The following is a 17,155-nucleotide window of genomic DNA, read 5'->3' as shown; positions in this document are numbered from 1 at the left end:
TGCGAGTCTGAAATCAAGTGTTATCGCTTCTGCGTTACCGTAATGCTAAATATAAACGCGCAATAGACATTTTGAGGCTTGCGTGTTCTTACGGATTATTACGGTAAAAGATGCAGGAAGCATACAGTAAAGAGCTGCCTTTAGATTTTGCCTTACGTGTTTATCGTGATTATTACGGTAAAGCAGCAGGACGGATACTGCCATAGACATTGAGCCTGCTGCTTTTTACCGTAAAAACCAGTAAAAACGCTCCCCCGACTCCATCAGCAGCATCCGCAGCACGGCGGCCCTTCTCCGCTCCTCCAGGCCGCGGAAGGACACTGCGGGGCGGGGAAGCAGGGTCGCGGCGAGTCGGAGGTGGACGCCGGCGGCTTCCCTAAATGCGTCGGTGGGAGCCGCTTCAGCCGAGAGAGAGCCACGGGAGCGAAGGATGAGCCGAGGAGGAAGAGCAGGAGGAGGAGGAGGAGGAGTCCTCTCCATGTCTCTGTCGCTGTGGTTCATATGGACGCAGCTGCTCATCACAGGTAAACCTCTGCAGCCATTATCTAAGAGAAACGTTCCTGGAGCTCACAGACTCGAGCAGATTCAACCTTCTCCGTACTCAAATTGTATCTAACACACACATGTTATCTAACCTCTACAATCTGCTGGGCCCTCCCATCTCTAACATCTGAAATCATTAGGAGAGCTCCACGACATTTAAATTATGAACGCTCTGATTAAAAAAAAACAAACACGTATGGTGGTCTGTAATGTCACGGTATTCACCTCAGACATGCAGATACACTGTGCTTCTGTGTGACGATCCTGATCAATGAATGTGATGAGATAAACTCATTCAGCTTTACTGCCGCTGCTTCACAATCAGAGCAAGGTGTAGTTTCAAGTCAGGAGGAGAAGCCGACTACCTGTATTTGGTGGTGGCATAGCTCGGTTGGTAGAACAGTGCTCTCCCAATTGTAAGGTTCTAAGATCAATGCTCTCCTCCTGCCGTTCATGTGTTGAAGTGTCTTTGGGCCAGACACTGAAGCCCAGTGTTTAACTGGGAGAGCAGTCGCCTCCCAATCAGAAGGTTGTGGGATCGACACTCTCCTCTGACTGCCGACGGTGACCCGATCTTCTTTTCCTTTCAGAGTCGTCGTCAGGAGAAAGTTCCCTGCCCCGCCACTCTGCCCGTTTTCCTCCATCTTTCTACCATGAGCAGGACGATGATGCTCTGCTGGAGCGCCGCCCCCTCCACCATCGTGAAGCTCACCAGCAGCAGCAGCAGCATCCTGCCAGGTCCTTGGAAGACCCCGTCCCGCATCTCGCCGGGAAGCGAAACCTCAACCTGCCTAAAGCACGACTGCATCACGGCGAAACGTTGGAGCAGGAGCACGGTCCTGTGTCAGCACGGTACCTGGTCACAGTGGTAAGTGGTCCATTGATAAATTAAAAAAAACGCTGCCCAGCGTGGTAATTTGTACCTTCTCTATCTCAAATGAAGGTCATGTAGATTTTATACAGACCAAGAGTCATTTATGACTAGTTTCATATTATCTGTTTTTATGGATTCATGTATTTGATACACTAAAGGCAGGAAACACTCAGGAGCAAGTACGTGCTAATAAAACCGTTTAATAGTTTTTCTTCAGGTGTTATTGTGAGTTGTCTAAGCTGACAACAACAATTTGCTCAACCTTTCCCAAAAGAAGTCTTGTTGTATGTACTGTTTTCAGACTTTTATCCTTCCATTTAGAGATTACATTACTGATTCCGTGTTCTTATATCACTTAAACTTCTGTTGGAACAGAGTCTGTTCTAAATTTTGGGATTGCGATGTAAAAAGTGCAGATCTCACAATAAATACTTCGTCTCCGATTTCTTTACAAAAATTACATTTATGCTCTGATTCAGCATCTTTACAATTAATTTTTATGGGTAAAACATTTCTAAAAAGATTAGCTAACTATGATTAAACTAATCTCTCTTTTCTAAGGCCAGTTGTCATGAAAATAACATGTATTAACTGTCCTTTCCAAGGTATTGTAGAAAATTGTAGATAATCATAAATCTGGATTTAGAACAATCCAATATGGCGTCCCCCAGGGATCCATCCTCGGGCTACTTTATCTTATATATATATATATATATATATATATATATATATATATATGATGTGGTAAATTCCTGTAACATCTTACACAAGTTTTTTAAAAATTTTTGTAGATGACATAATCACATAAGTGACCTTGAAAAGAAGGTCCGTAAAAACGTTGTTAAATTCAACATATATAATTCAAATAATAATAAAAACATTTGATGTGTTGGTATTTTAATAAATGGCAGTCCTATTAAGAGTCAGCTGAATTCCTGGGGGTCCACCTTGATGAGTTACTGAACTTTATATATCGATGTGTCGACTATATTGTCAAAATACTTTCACCTCTACGTCGTGGCATCATTTACCTCCAGTAGTCAGTATGACAGTGACAGGCTGTTGGTAAAGGTCCACTGGTGGGAAATAGTGTCAGCCATGTTAGTGGTGTGTGTGTGTGTGTGTGTGTGTGTGTGTGTGTGTGTGTGTGTGTGTGTGTGTGTGTGTGTGTGTGTGTGTGTGTGTGTGTGTGTGTGTGTGTGTGTGTGTGTGTGTGTGTGTGTGTGTGTGTGTGTGTGTGTGTGTGTGTGTGTGTGTGTGTGTGTGTGTGTGTGTGTGTGTGTGTGTGTGTGTGTGTGTGTGTGTGTGTGTGTGTGTGTGTGTGTGTGTGTGTGTGTGTGTGGACAGAAATAGTCCCCTGATCCTAACAGGAAGCGCAGCGTGATAATAGCATTACCTGCACAATGACCAACCAGGTGTCAGGATTTTCTGTAAGCCAATCAGAGAGTAGACGAGGAATCACTGTTCATTCAGTGAAAATCCACCATGTGTTCAGGTCAGACGTTTCTACTTTTCTGTTTCTGTTTTTCTCCCTGATTCTGTTTTCTACGTTTCCATTATCGCCTTCAATCTGTTGATACCTCGACCTTTTCTGTTTCTACTTCTTCAGCCTCTATTGTTTCTTCTTCTACTGCTTCCGTTTCTATTTCCATTTTGACTTATGTTTGTTTTTTGTACTTGAAATGCTTCCATTGTTTTTACTTCTTCTACTGTCCATTTGGACTTTTTTTAAGATTTCATTTGATTATTGGTTATTATTCTTTTTTTTCATAGCTGATTGTTGTTTTTATTTATTTGTGTTCAGTTTCATTTGTCATCTGAAGTTGTTTGTTGAAAAATTGCTTCAAATTTAATCTTTCAGGCCTGAAGCTAATACGAGCGTCAATGCTAACTCCATTTATCATCAGGGCTAACTTCTTTAGCTTCAATGCTAAGTCCTTTAGCTTTAGTTCTGACTTATTTAGCATTACCTCTAAAACTAATTTAACTTCAATGCTGATTCCTTTAGCTTCAGTGCTATCCCGTTTAGCTTTAGTGCTAACATCTTTAGCTTCCTGGCTCTGGACTCTGAACTACGGCTCAAACAGAAAACTTTGGCCCAAGTGAAAACGGAAAACTTTTGTTGCGTTTCGACTGTGTGTTTACGCGACAGCGGTGCCTGGAGCCACTGAAAACTGCTTTCCAGAAGGATTCATTCGTGGCGTTGAATGCATTGTGTGCTCTTCTCTCAGAAAGTGTACATTTACCACACCATTTTATTACATATAAACGGCACCCACTAGTGGTCCAACAGGAAAACTACATCGTATTCAGGGTTTATTCCATCGATGTGTATTGAATTGAAAAAGTTTATTTCGGACGTGTGGTAACAAATGAAATTCTTTACAACAAAAAGAGAACAAAATAAAGGCACAACAAAACAAACATAACAAAGCAAAAAATAAGTACATAAATCAATAATGACCCAACGGGACGAAGCATAGACTAATTTACTAACCCCTTCTCCACTTCAACCACAAGTTAATCAACACCCCTGCCGTTATTCATGTACACAAACAAATATCCAAATGAACAATAATAATAGTACATAAATAATCAAAATTAATTCATTATAATTCAGTGTACTCCCTGTGTCAAAACCTGTCGTCCTGCCTATACTTTGTGAAAACCATTCTCTTGTGCCGCTCTTTGATCCGGGCTCGGACAAAAGCCTGAGCGCCAAACGCGTTTGTCGTCCTTACTGACACTTTACATCTCTTACTTTAGTGTTTCCACTGTAAGTTCAGCTCGACAGTGGCCCCCTTCATCTTCCACTCACTGATGTCGCCACCTGCAGGTCAGATATGAACATACAGAATTTACATTTCCCAAAAAAAAAAAAAAAGATGCTTGATCGAGAAAGCTGATTGGAGGTCAGAGTAACGTGTTGTGGTTTTCTTGGTGACAGTTTGGCTGATGTTGTGGTGTTGACAGATGATGTTTGCTTTGTTGTCAGTCTGAGACAGAAACAGTGAGCTTGTCTGCTGCCTCCCGTCCTCATATTGAATTAGACAAACAGCCTTTCCTGTTCTCCGTCCTGCTTGAGTCTTGCTCCCAGACTTACTCGGTGCTTCTTAAATGTGTTACAGTGGAGGGGTCACACACTCCAATACTGGAATGTTCTAACTAAAATGCGTTCATGGACACAAGTTTCCATCCATGTCCACTAAAGTGTCCGTCCAAACGTGGACACTCTCTGCTTCCATTCAGTCCGACACTCTAAATCTAAATCCCCGTTGATTTGAAACCGAATGTGAGACCATTGAAACCGGGTCTTAAACCTTTTTTGAAACCAGATCTGAGAGCAGGTTTGACCCCGAGTGTGTGTGTGTGTGTGTGTGTGTCCCTTCAGTACGTGGCGGTGGACGTGCGCAGGTTGAACGTCAGCGTTCTGCGGTGGTTTCGCGGCGGCGTGGCGGCGGCGCTGGGCGTTCCGGCCGCTCGCGTCCACATCCAGCATCTGAATGTGAGTGTGCGACGTTCGCGCCCCACGCCGCTCCTTCTCGCAACAGAGGTCGCTCCCGCTTTACCATCACCTCCTTCCCGCAGGAGAAGAAGAACGGCATCGAGCTCTTCGTGTCCTCCGATAGGCCGGGCGTCGCCGAGCCCCGCAGCGCCGAGGAGGTCATCCAGTCGCTGAACGTCCGAGTGCTCCATCGCAACCTGGGTCACTTCGGCATCACCGAGGTCTCCACCGAGGTGTGTAGGAGATTCCTCCTGGAGGACACGGTCAGCCCAGGTTCATCTAGAATGATCCAGACCAGTAAAATAGTGTCATAATAAACTTTGAATTTAGACTTTAAAGTTTTTCTTTGTTCCTGCTTAGACATGTTTAATACTCAGTTGGTGGTTTTGGCCAGTTTTGTCCCACAGGCCTGAATGTCCCCTGCTCTAAACTCTGCTGCTTGTGTCTGTGTGCAGAAGAACGTCCTGCAGGGGGAGCCGAGGGACCACGTGTCGACCCGGGAGGGTTTCTACGCCATCGTCCTCTTCTTCACCGTCTTCATCATCGTCATCACCTGCCTGATGGTAAAAAAAAAAAAAGAACAACTCTGATCCATGTTCCTAAGCGAGGGTAGGAAATAAAGGTCTGACTGATTTCCTTTATGCAACCTGAGCCTTGTTCACAGTGGGAGTCAAACTACTGCAGCAGGATTTGCATTTATGAGCTCACATCTTTTACTGACTTCACCACAAACAGAAATCGTAAAACATTGAGTAGCTGATTGTTTACTTCTTCTCATCAATCAAAACCTTTGTGTTTTAAATTCTGCTCACCGGATTGGAAATGAAAACGATCCGATTTTGTCCTGCAGTGACAGCGATGGTCCACATGAGGGCACTCTCACTCGGTTTGACTCACGTCTTCCCTCCAATTGTTTAAAGTGCAGAAGATTTCTGTGTTCATCGCTTTGTTTTTATTAATTCTGCACAGATATATTTGGAACAGAAAATCATTTAACTGAAGGGAAATGAACAGGAAGTCCTGGAAATGTTCATGTAGAGGCTCATGTATGTGTTTACATACATGGATCACCTTCTTTCGTCTTTATCCAGCTCAGACTGAAAGAGGGTCACAGTTTTAATGGGTCAAAATCTTTCTCTTTCAATATATAAAAATCTAATATTGAGTTCATCCAGATCTGTTGAGTCGATGTCGAAGGTCCAGAAGCTGGGATAGAATTGTTCTCGTCAGTAGAATTGAAGTCTTGTGTACCTCGGGCTGTTTGTGCCGTTTGTGGCACAATTCTGAATGAAAGATCTGCAGATTGAGGCAGAAAGTCAAATGTTGACAACCTAAGCCCGCATGAGCCTCCAAACTGCCGACTGAGCAAGTTTAAGGCCTGGATACACAAACATGGCTTCCTCCCAGTGACGCTCTGGCCCCTTTTTGGGCTTTGAGGTTCCAATCTCCATCATAGGTGACTTTGTTGGATGAGTCGGCAGCTTCCTGCAGGAATGGCGGGGTCTACCTCGGAGCCTGAGAAGCATCAGCCCGTGTGGACGGATTAACATGATGACGCTCTGATCAGACAAAGGAGAAGGACATGGGAGCACCATGAGAGGTGCAAGTGTTGGTTGAGGAGCAGCAAGCCAGCAGGATGGCGCTGCAGGATGCTGCAACAGAGGAGGTTGGAGACGATGGGAACATACAGTGCAGTGCAAAGTCTCCTGACCTGCGGGACGAAATGATTGTTTCATTTATTGTCTTTCTTCTTTTCTTATCTTTGTGACGAAGCACAGAAACATTTTGGCTCCTGTGTGTCTTGTTTAGTATCTCCAGGATTTTTTAATCACTCCCAGATGAACTAACAACTTCTTGCTTTTACTTTTTCCAGTAATTATTCTGAGTTTATTTCCAAAATGTATATATTTATTGTTCCATATCTTGGAGTACAAGTCTTCAGTCACACTTTGTGTCAGTTTTGTTTTATTTTTTTTATTCAATAATGTGAGAGTGAAGGCCCAACAGCAAGGTTAAGAAATTATATAAAAAGGAAAGGCTCAGAAATGGAAGTGTAGAATTGTGAATATTTGCAATAAAGTTATTAATAATAGACTTTGTAGTCTCGAGGACTCTAGTTTAAGTATTAATAATAGCACAAGGAAGAGTATAGTGAGTTTAAGATGTCATTTTGATTGTCTCTGGAGAGATTATTACAATATTGATTTCCCCAAGAAAGATGCTATACATTTTCTTTTTTTTTTAATAGAATTAAATTCTGTGAATTAGATTTTAAAAGGATTATCGAATATTACATCTTTATGGTCATTTTACAGGTCTTGTGTCAGTGAATGTTCAGATTGAGACATTTTCCCAACTCTTCATCTTCACTTCTGCATCTCGTTTGCAGGTTTTGTTCCGACTGAAGGAGAAGGTTCAAGTTTCTGACAGACGGCACAAAACTCTTCCTCCTGACCTCCACCTGACCCCGACAATATGCTCCGACTCCGCTCACAAATTGAAGGGCACCCAGGTGAGCCAGCAGCGCTGGATCTGTTTCTAATTACACTCATAAAGTCCTCGTGCTGATGTCCCCTTCACAATCCTCCAGGTGGTGATAATAGGAAGCATGGTCCAGGCTCCGCCCCCTCCAGCGGTGGCCATGTCTTCTCCCCAACAGCAGCCAATCACAGCCTGCCGCCACCCAATTGCACCCGCTGCCCCTCTCAGGTCAGTTTCAGTGCATCATCGGAGAAACTTTTTCCTTTACTACAAGTGCTCATTTCTTAATTTGTCTGCCTGTAGCCCCGCCCCCAATCCTGTCAGCAGCTCTGACTCCGCCCCTCGGCAACCCGTTGCCCCAGTAACGGCCAGTCACGAGCTGAAGCCTTGCCCCTCCCCCTTCAGGATGAAACCTGCTGCAGGGCTGCAAGAACGGTCAGTTTATTTATTTTTTAAGACAACTTCTACCGTGCATGTAATACTTAAATAAGTAATTGTTGGGGAAGTCGGGGTATGAATTTGTTCAAAAACAGAGGGAGAAGCTATAACCAGCGTCTCCTGCTGAGGACTGTGAGCTCTCCAACTTGTGACACAAGCTTCAAAGAAGACTCGCCACAAAAATTATGACGTGAACTCGATGAAAACAGGATGAGAAGCAGCAGGAGTCTCACAGGAGCTGCAGACAGCGGTGACCAGCGCCCCCTCCTGGAGGGAATTCAGCTGGAAGAACGTGTCACAATTGTTTAGTAACCCAGTCTAGAAGACCACCTACTCAAATCTGAGATCCGAGAGGCCGTCTTAAAGTTTATAAGTCGTGTACCGTTGTGATTTAGATGGCGTCGACGATCCAAAGCCAGATAAATACATACTTGGCTTTGAAAAGGAAATGGCTACGATAAAAGAGGAGACTGATGTAGTCTATTCCAACTGTTCTCAAAGTTGTCAGTGTGTAGCACCTGAGAAAATATCGAGCTCTCCATCATTATAAGACCTGAACGTACAGTAACAGAGGCTCACCCTGGTAGTTATGGACTTTTTAATTATATACTTATTTTAAATATGAATCTCATATGTTTTATATTTTTAGATATTAGCTGTGTTCTAAATTTTACTTAAAATAAACATGCATTTATGACTTGCCTCCACATACCACTAGAAGGAGCTTGCGTACCACCAGTGGTACACGAACCACAAGTCTATAGTATTTACACAATGTAGAGAGTTACATTCAAACTGAGGAGTCAGGGCATACTTTTGATGAAAATGGATCAACATCAAACCAACTTTTCATCATTGTTTTGTGAAAAAAATAATAAAAGTGCATCTAAATTAATTAATAAGCTCTGCAGAGGAGTGGTGTGTGTGTGTGCGCGCGTGCATATGTAAGTAGTGAGTCTATGGGTGTGTGTTGGCGTGCGCTGGTGGGTGGGCACACCACAAACGGTACGTGTGCTTGTGTTTTCCTCTCTGGACTGAAGCCAATCAATAATCAGACAGAAAGGAAGTAGCAGCATCCTCACAGGAAACCAGCTTACACGTAGCGACAGCGAGGCCATTTGAATCGGTTTCAAAATAAAGCACGATCCCGGCGTGTCCAAATGTCATTTTAAAATGTCAAATTTAAACTAAGTAAGTTTCACACTCGTTAGTCTCACTCTGTTTTTCCCTCTGCTCTCTCTCTCTCTCAGACGAGGCTCTAATGTCTCTCTGGTTCTGGACATGTCGGCCCTCGGCGCTGTGGAGCCCCTCAGTGTTGCCATGGTAACGCCCCGGGAGGCGGTGGCACGGGAGTACCTGCTGTCAGCCGGTCGGATGCTAACGCGCCAGCATCTCCAAGACGTCGTAAAAAACACGCACAAACTGCACGTGGAGTTTGCAGTGAGTAGAAATGTTACTCTCTATCTGCCACGTTGATTCTTTACTACATTTCACCACCAAACATAAACGTCTTGTGATTCTGGCAGGAAATCCCGATGAACTTCATCGACCCCAAAGAGCTCGACATCCCGAACCATGGCACGAAGAACAGATACAAGACCATCCTACCGAGTGGGTGAACCATCACAACCCCCCCCCCATCCCTCACTTCCTGCTAAACCAGGAAGTTGTTTTACGATGTGGGAGGGGCCTCGTGTCCGAGGCCAACAAGCCCAAGGATGGTTAATGGGGCACCTCCCTAATCCTTACAGAACAGTTTGTTCCCAGTCCGATGGAGACTTTACGTAACCGCCAGCACAGCTTTTCATTTCACAGGGCTCATCCATAATGGGCTCGTCCACTTCCTTCCTTCCGGCCAATCAAGAGAAAGGAATGCTCTCCAAAGGCTGCTGTCAATCAAACGCCTTCCTGTGTTCCAGCTTGAGTGTTGTCTTTGTCAAGTGTTGATTGTGCCGCATGAGGCCGAGGTGTGAGAGGGTATCAAACTGCCGTGATCAACCTGATGTGGCAAATAAAGTTTACAAAAAAAAGTCTAAAACGGGCTTAAATGTGACCCCAAACTGAAAGAGACTGCAAAACAATCTGAAACTCCACCTGAGGCCACCTGAAGCAGCTTGAAACCAGCTTATGCAGACTACACAGATTAGAAAAGACCTGAGAACCAAAAAATCTTCGACAGCTCTGCAACAATTGTCTTTTTCTTTTCTTTTTTAAATCATATTTCAGGTGCTTCAAGGGATTAAATATACATTTTTTTTCCTATTTCTTGTGTCCTAGACCCTCATTCCAGAGTCATCCTGAAGTCAAAGAGCTGCAACGACCTGCTGAGCTCCTACATCAACGCTAACTACATACGGGTAACGCAAGAATCGTGGTGTTTTTGTTGTCATGGTAACAGAACACTCAATGGTGACTCTTGTCCCGGCTGTGGATGCTATAGTTGCCATTGTTGTTGCAGCTGATTTTTTGCTGAAGCAGAAGTATATTTCAAAGAACAGAGGAAATAGCATATAGAAGTCATTTTCCTTTGAAGTACGTTTTTGTACTTGCTCTTGACTCCTTCCCAAGTCTGTTTAGCTCCAATAGGGTTGCATCTTAATGAGGTTAATAATAATAGTCGCACATGGAATAACTGCAGAAACATGAATTTAACTTAACTACTCGTGCCGTCACGCTGATGAATTAATATTAATATTCCAACGCAAAATGTGTTCACTGGAGAAACTGAGCTTCAAAAGAAGTCAATGGAAATTATAAACTAAAGGAAGAGCAGTGAGGTCGCTCTGTGCTGGACCGGACATTGTGCAATATTAAGTAATCAGACAATATAAACAAAGTCATGATAACCAGCTTCGTAGAACCGCTTATCAAGGATTGCGAATGTATGGACAAGTTAACCCAGGTCACAGAGAGATATCCCAGGTATGTTAACCCTGCTTGTGGTGGTTGTTGTTGCTGCTACTGTAGTTATCCTGGTGTCGGTGGTGGTGATGATGGTGGGGGCCGGGGGGCTCTGGGAGAAAGTGGGACTCTCAGACTGAAATACAATGGCTTCACTTCCTGTCAGGAAGCTCCGAGTGTTTAAACTCTGTGTCCGACAGTACATACCACAGCCAAATATAGAGTCCACTGTGAGAAACGGCACATCAAAGCAATCGAGGTCTCTCTGCCATTAAATGGCCATGTTAACGCGATGGTATGATTTTCCTGCAGTTTGGTCATTGAACGCCCTGCTGATGCCGCTCTTTATTGGCTCCTGCTGCAGGGTTACCTCGGTGAAGACAAGGCCTTCATTGCCACTCAGGGTCCGATGGTCAACACGGTGAATGACTTCTGGTGGATGGCCTGGCAAGAGGAGGCGCCCGTCATCGTCATGATCACCAAACTCAAGGAGAAGAACGAGGTCATTTCACTGTTTGAGGGGGGGGGAAAGTAGCACTCAGAACAGGCTAAAAAGGCAGAGCTATGACTCAAAAACGGGCTCAAAGGGTGTGAAAAACAGGGTGTGAAACAGTTGAACACAGGTTGCAGAACAGTTTGAAAAACGGGGCGTAAACAGACTAATAGCAGGTCAAAACAGCATAAGTCAGGGTGAAAACGGGACGTGAGACAGTCAGAAAACTGGGTGTAAAACAGGCTAATAGCAGGATGTAGAACGGTCTGAAACAGGCTGAAAATGGTGTAAAATGGTAAACAGTCTGGAAAACAAAGGTGTGTTAAATAGGTTAAAATCAGGTCTAACCAGCTTAAAAAGTATTTGTAAAATGGGCTGACAAACGGGATGAAGTCAGTGTCAGTAGTTGTAAAGGTGTTTTGAAAGTTTGCGTGCGATGCGTGGAGGTGTGACCCTCTGAACCCGCCCTCTGTCTGCAGAAGTGTGTCCTGTACTGGCCAGAGAGGAGGGGCATCTATGGGCGGGTGGAGGTGTTGGTCAGCAGTGTCCGAGAGTGTGAACACTACACCACTCGCTGCCTCACTCTGAAGGTACTTCCTGTTCCTGTTTAGGGTCCCACTTCTTCTTGTGCAGTCAATCTCATGTCTGTGTGTGTGTGTGTGTGTCTAACCAGTGTGGGAATCAAACCCGTATGCTGCAACATTACTGGTACACCTCGTGGCCTGATCACAAAACGCCCGACTTGGCGCTGCCGCTGCTGCAGCTGACGGCTGACGTGGAGGCAGACCGCCGGGTGGCGCCCGCTGTGGGTCCAGTCATCGTCCACTGCAGGTACCAACACGTACAGTCAGAATACACCCGGCCGAGTCGCGACATCACCCACAATGACTCTGTTGTGTATGTAGTGCTGGGATTGGTCGGACGGGATGCTTCATCGCCACGACGATTGGCTGCAGGCAGCTGAAGGAGGAGGAAGGGGTGGATGTGCTGAGCATCACCTGCCAGCTCAGAGCCGACAGGTGAGAGTGTGTAGTCGTGGCCATGGCAACTGACTCAGATAGGTGATTGTGTAACCATGGAAACTGCATCAGTATGTGTAACCATGAGGATTGTAAACATGTGTATCCATGGAAACTGGATCCGAGTGATGATTGTAAACATGTGTAACCATGGAAACAGGATCCAACAGCCAATTGTTTACATGTGTAACCATGGTAACCAGATCAGAGTGGAGATACCTGTGTTGCCATGGTGACTGGATCAGACAGTTGAGTTTGTGTATTTGCGTGTGTCTGCAGAGGGGGAATGATTCAGACCTGTGAGCAGTACGAGTTTGTCCATCATGCCCTGAGTCTATACGAGGCCCGCCTCTCTGCAGAATCTGTCCAATGAGGAGCCGCCGCCGTCTCACCACTCAGAGGGAACCAGGAAGCTGAGGAAAGGTGCCAGCAGTGGATCTGTTGGGAGTTTTAAAAAGCTTTCGGGCTCTGTGAGGTTTTTATTTTTGATTGACATTTTCGTGGGCAGAGCCTGCAGCCAGGAGTAGGAATTGGTTCGGTTTCTTCTTCAAACGTGTACAGACGGCGTTTTCTCCTGTGGACAAACACTAACGCGATGGAGGGAGGGGTTTTAGTCCTGTTTACTAACGCTGACCCATCCTGTCTCTTTGGATTTTACAGTGCTTTTTTAACGTGGCGACGGAAGTCGACTGTTAGCTGGTTGCCCTTAGAGTCCTGTGTGTGACCTGAGCACGCCCTGTTTCACTCTGTAATTAGCCTCAAACACACAAAAAAAACACTTCAAATTTTAAAGGGTAGATTCTGCTCTTCAACTTTTGTTTTTAATGATTTTAACAGATATGTCACAGCTGCTAAAATATCTATTAAATGTCTTGCAAATTACAAAAATGACCAAAAACTCTCCACGCGATCGGTTTTCTTTTTTCAGCTAATCGGCCACATCTGTAATGCTACTTTCCGAAGCTACCAAATGAACGCTAATAATGTTTCTTTATGAGTCAGCAAAGTAGCTGGAGGCTAATTTTACCTTTGGTGTTTCAACCCGTATGCTTCAATGTTCGCGTATAGACTTTTTAAGCTACAGGTAGCCGCTATGCTAACGTAATAAGTTGTTAAAGCAATTCATTCAGCTGCTAATCAGCAAACCTGTTACTGGTTCTGTCTAAGAATTGTGGAAGTTGTAGTTTTTAGATATTGATCCTTATATATTCTGTTGAGGATGAATTGAAATGACTGACGAGGAAAGCGAACGTCCTCCTCTCAGTGACGTGGTAAAACTTTCAGAATCGCCAACGACGTATTCAAAGTATCTCAGCCATAATTTTTTACTTGAAATACATTTCGTTAGCCTTTTAGCTCCCCTGTTTGTCCAGCTTGGTCTGAGTTTACAGATGTCAGCTGTGTCATATAATCATACAAATATACGATATGTAGAAATAATGTTGCTTTATACCAAAAATGTGAAAGTTTGAAGTCATCACATGACGTAAATTCTGTTCTCTGGTGACTGTGTAATTTTCTTGTGTATCAAAGTAATAATATTTATTTTTGTACTGTTTTTATATGTTTTCTTGATGTCCTTAGACAGCAGTGTGATATTTATCCTGGTCTGGTTGCGTTAGCTGTTGGTGCTAAAAAAAAAAAATTAAAAAAAGAAAGAAATAATAGGAATAATAAACCTTTATGTCGGAATGAATGATTTTAACAAGTTATATTCAGAACCAGTCACCACAATCTCATTATTATGGGTGGTACAGCCTAACCGTGTCTAGAGTCGGCTATGTCAGTAATAATGAGAGACCGGGACTATATTTTATTTTATTTTACTATTATCGGTTTATTTTTCGAACCATTCCACATTTTCTACGTACCTACAGGGAAAGGTGAGGATTTTATTTCTTTGTCATCACAAAGATGTTTGGAGTTCCTCAGGGATCTTTGCTTTTTTGTTTTCTTACTCAAATATTTGAATTTGTGCTGTCCCTAACCCTAACACTCTCACATTATATATATTTTTTTAGCTTGATTATCTGAAAATATCTTTGTTTTTCTTAATTAGCTAAATTGCATTCTGAAATCAATCATACTAACTTGGTTTTTTTGTGTGTCGACACCAATTCATATTTCAAGATGAACAGAACCTGTGACCTGAATTATCGTTTCCATGGCGACAGATGTTGGCAGGTTTATTGCTCTAAGTAATTAAGAACTTGAATGTGTACGAGAGGACGGCGGGGACACGCGATACCGTCGGCTAACCAACTGGTAACAAACTTTTCGGAGGATGTTCTCGGCGATAAGTCAGACGAATCTCATATTTTCGGTCGTCTTAAATATTTTGTCAGTCACATCTCATTAGCGACCAGTCACAGATGTGTGGAGAGAAAACCACGCCAGCTCCTCTCCGAATGTTCCTGCGTTAGCTCACTAAAGTTTGTTGGGATGTCCGCGACAGTCGTGTACAGTTTGTGTCCAAGTGCTATTAAATCTGGCGTTGGCGTCCACAGATCTCAAACTCAAATCCTGCTGTTGATTTCCTGCAGAAGAATTAAACTGTTGGAGGATGGTGAACTTGCAGAGGGTCGTTACGTATAAAATATTCACCTCCTTCAGTCGGGACCGGCCTTCACAACAACGCTCACTGCCTCTGACGTGGTATTGTGTTTGTACAGCAGGGGGCGCTCATCATGTCTGTGAAGCTTAAAGGGACTCCAAACCTTTTCCCTGATGCCGCTTCACGTCTGATCGAAACACTAAATATTTTTTCCTGTCCGAAGGTTTTCAGTCTGCAACACATCAGACAGAAACGCCAAAGTTTAACGGAACAAAATCGAAACAGTTGTTTGGGTTTTCTAACATCGGTTCATCGGAATTTTCTCAGTTATCAACTAAAGTTCTTCCATTAAATTTCATTTCATTTGGAAACCACAAACATGTTAAAAATTTTGATTTTCTCTCGGTTTATTTATTCCCAATTAAAACAGAAACCAAAGTGAAACATTTTCTCAAGAAACTAAATCTGAATTTGAAAATGAAATTAAATATTCCAATAAAAAGTTATCAACTATTTCTTATGGGATCATCAGTTATAAAACGCAAACGGATGTTTAGTTCAGATGAAGGAAAACTTTGCAGTCTCTTGAAACTTGCACTGTACACGATGCTAACCTGTGTAAGTACATTTGAACTCTTCTCTGTGTGGCTTTTTAATGTAATATTAATCAACTTGAATGTTGTAACAGTCCTGAACAATAGCCACTGAGTAGTGCTGTAACCTCATTATCTACTCCAAATACTTCTGTGTTGTTTCCTGTAATCCGTACAATAAAAACACTGAACACGAAAAATATGGATGGTTGTGTGTTTGATTTCTCGTGGCGATAAAAATAAAGCGCCCACTGCAACTTCTGAAGACAAAGGGGGAGAAATGGGAAGTATTATCAAGTGAAATGAAAGGTGCAATAGTTGATATGTGCATAGACAGCTTGTTAATGTTTAATTATAACGGTGTTTCACGTGCCAGAGCGGGTCCACGTTAACAGAGTTACAGCTAGTCAGAGAGCCAGAGCAGCTACTGGCCGCGGTGGATCAGTGGGGTGGACTGGTGTGGAGTCATGTTGTTCCTCGAAACCGCCGGTGAGCAGGAAGGAAGGAAAGAGGTGTGGGCAACTAAAAGCGGCTCCGAACTATTGAAAGAAAAACACTTTGACCTTTGACTCGTTGCTTCAATTTTAGCCAACGTTTCAGCCTCAAAAGAAAAGTCTTAGCGGCTGGAAGAATTAAATCCACCATCATCACCCACTGCCAAGAGCCAGAGACCAGCACCAACCAACATGGACCACCACTAACAGCCAAGCCCAATACAAACAACGGGAGATAACCAGCCACCAGAGACTACCACTAATCACCAGAGAGCACTACTGTTTAGCAGAGAATAGCGCCAACCACCAGAGGCCACCACTAACAATCAGAAACAACTACCACCAAGAGACCACCACTAACAGCCGAGGACTGGAGACAACCACCCACCAGAGACTGCCACTAACCACCAGTAACCATCACTAACAACCAGAAACCATCACCGATGGCCAGACATTCCCACTAACATCCAGAGACTACCACTAACTGCCAGAGACCATCACTAAGCAGCAGAGACCATCACTAAGCACCAGAGATTACCAGAAATAGCAAAAGACCCAACAATAACAACCAGAGATCACCACTAAACACCAGTAACCATAACTAACCACCAGAGATTACCACGAATGGCCGGATATCCCCTCTAACAACCAGAAACCACCACTAAATGCCAGAGATTACCAGTAACAGCCAGTTAATTACCACTAACGACCAGCGATCACCACTAATTACCACTAACGACCAGAGATCACTACTAACGACCAGAGATCACCAGTAATTACCACCAATGACCAGAAATCACCACTAAACACTAAGGATCACAATCAACCCCGAGAACGTAGGTGATGAACGTTTCCCATCAAAAAAGCCATTTTGCCACTTTCCACCAGATAAAATTCTTTTGGCGCCAGAACATGTTTAATGATAAAAGATCACACAGCTCATAAAATCGTTCATGTAGTTTCGATAAATACATTCACGACGACGCAGTTTTAACCTTTTGACCTTATTTTATCTAATTCAGCTAGTTTGGCTATTCTAGCCATATTGTTGACTTGTCATTATTTATTTCTCGTCATGTTGATGAATTTGAGCCGTTTCACCTGTTTTTGCTCCATCTTTTCTCCTCCTTCTACCACTTTGTTTATGGCCATTTAAAACCTTTTTTTTAAAAGTAGCAATTATAACAGTTTTAGCCTTTTTAACCATTTTGGCCAGGAGAGTCTTTTTGAAAATAAGTCAGGTCCGCCAATCAATAGGAA

At 43.5% G+C, this 17,155-nt stretch overlaps 1 protein-coding gene across 2 annotated transcripts; it reads left to right on the top strand.

Annotated features, from left to right (window-relative positions):
• Window positions 1-310: 310 nt before the first annotated feature.
• Window positions 311-13,887, top strand: ptprr (protein tyrosine phosphatase receptor type R). 2 transcript variants are annotated; one of them, XM_080491553.1, is made up of 16 exons: window positions 311-524; window positions 1,134-1,411; window positions 4,809-4,922; window positions 5,006-5,155; window positions 5,378-5,485; window positions 7,312-7,434; window positions 7,513-7,631; window positions 7,707-7,838; window positions 9,092-9,281; window positions 9,368-9,452; window positions 10,119-10,198; window positions 11,107-11,244; window positions 11,715-11,825; window positions 11,909-12,066; window positions 12,141-12,254; window positions 12,534-13,887. In XM_080491553.1, exons 1-16 carry the CDS (start codon window positions 431-433, stop codon window positions 12,625-12,627), a joined length of 2,088 nt encoding a protein of 695 aa, XP_080347679.1. In that variant the 5' UTR covers window positions 311-430; the 3' UTR covers window positions 12,628-13,887. The 2 variants fall into 2 exon arrangements, with proteins under 2 accessions (XP_080347679.1, XP_080347680.1); XM_080491554.1 differs by lacking the exons at window positions 311-524; window positions 1,134-1,411 and adding exons at window positions 2,885-2,912; window positions 4,184-4,253.
• Window positions 13,888-17,155: the final 3,268 nt, after the last annotated feature.

This window comes from Lipophrys pholis (genome assembly GCF_963383615.2).
Source record: "Lipophrys pholis genome assembly, chromosome: 22".
Lineage (NCBI taxonomy): Eukaryota > Metazoa > Chordata > Actinopteri > Blenniiformes > Blenniidae > Lipophrys > Lipophrys pholis.
Note: the sequence above shows the minus strand (reverse complement) of the source record. Positions and strands in the feature narration are given on the sequence as shown.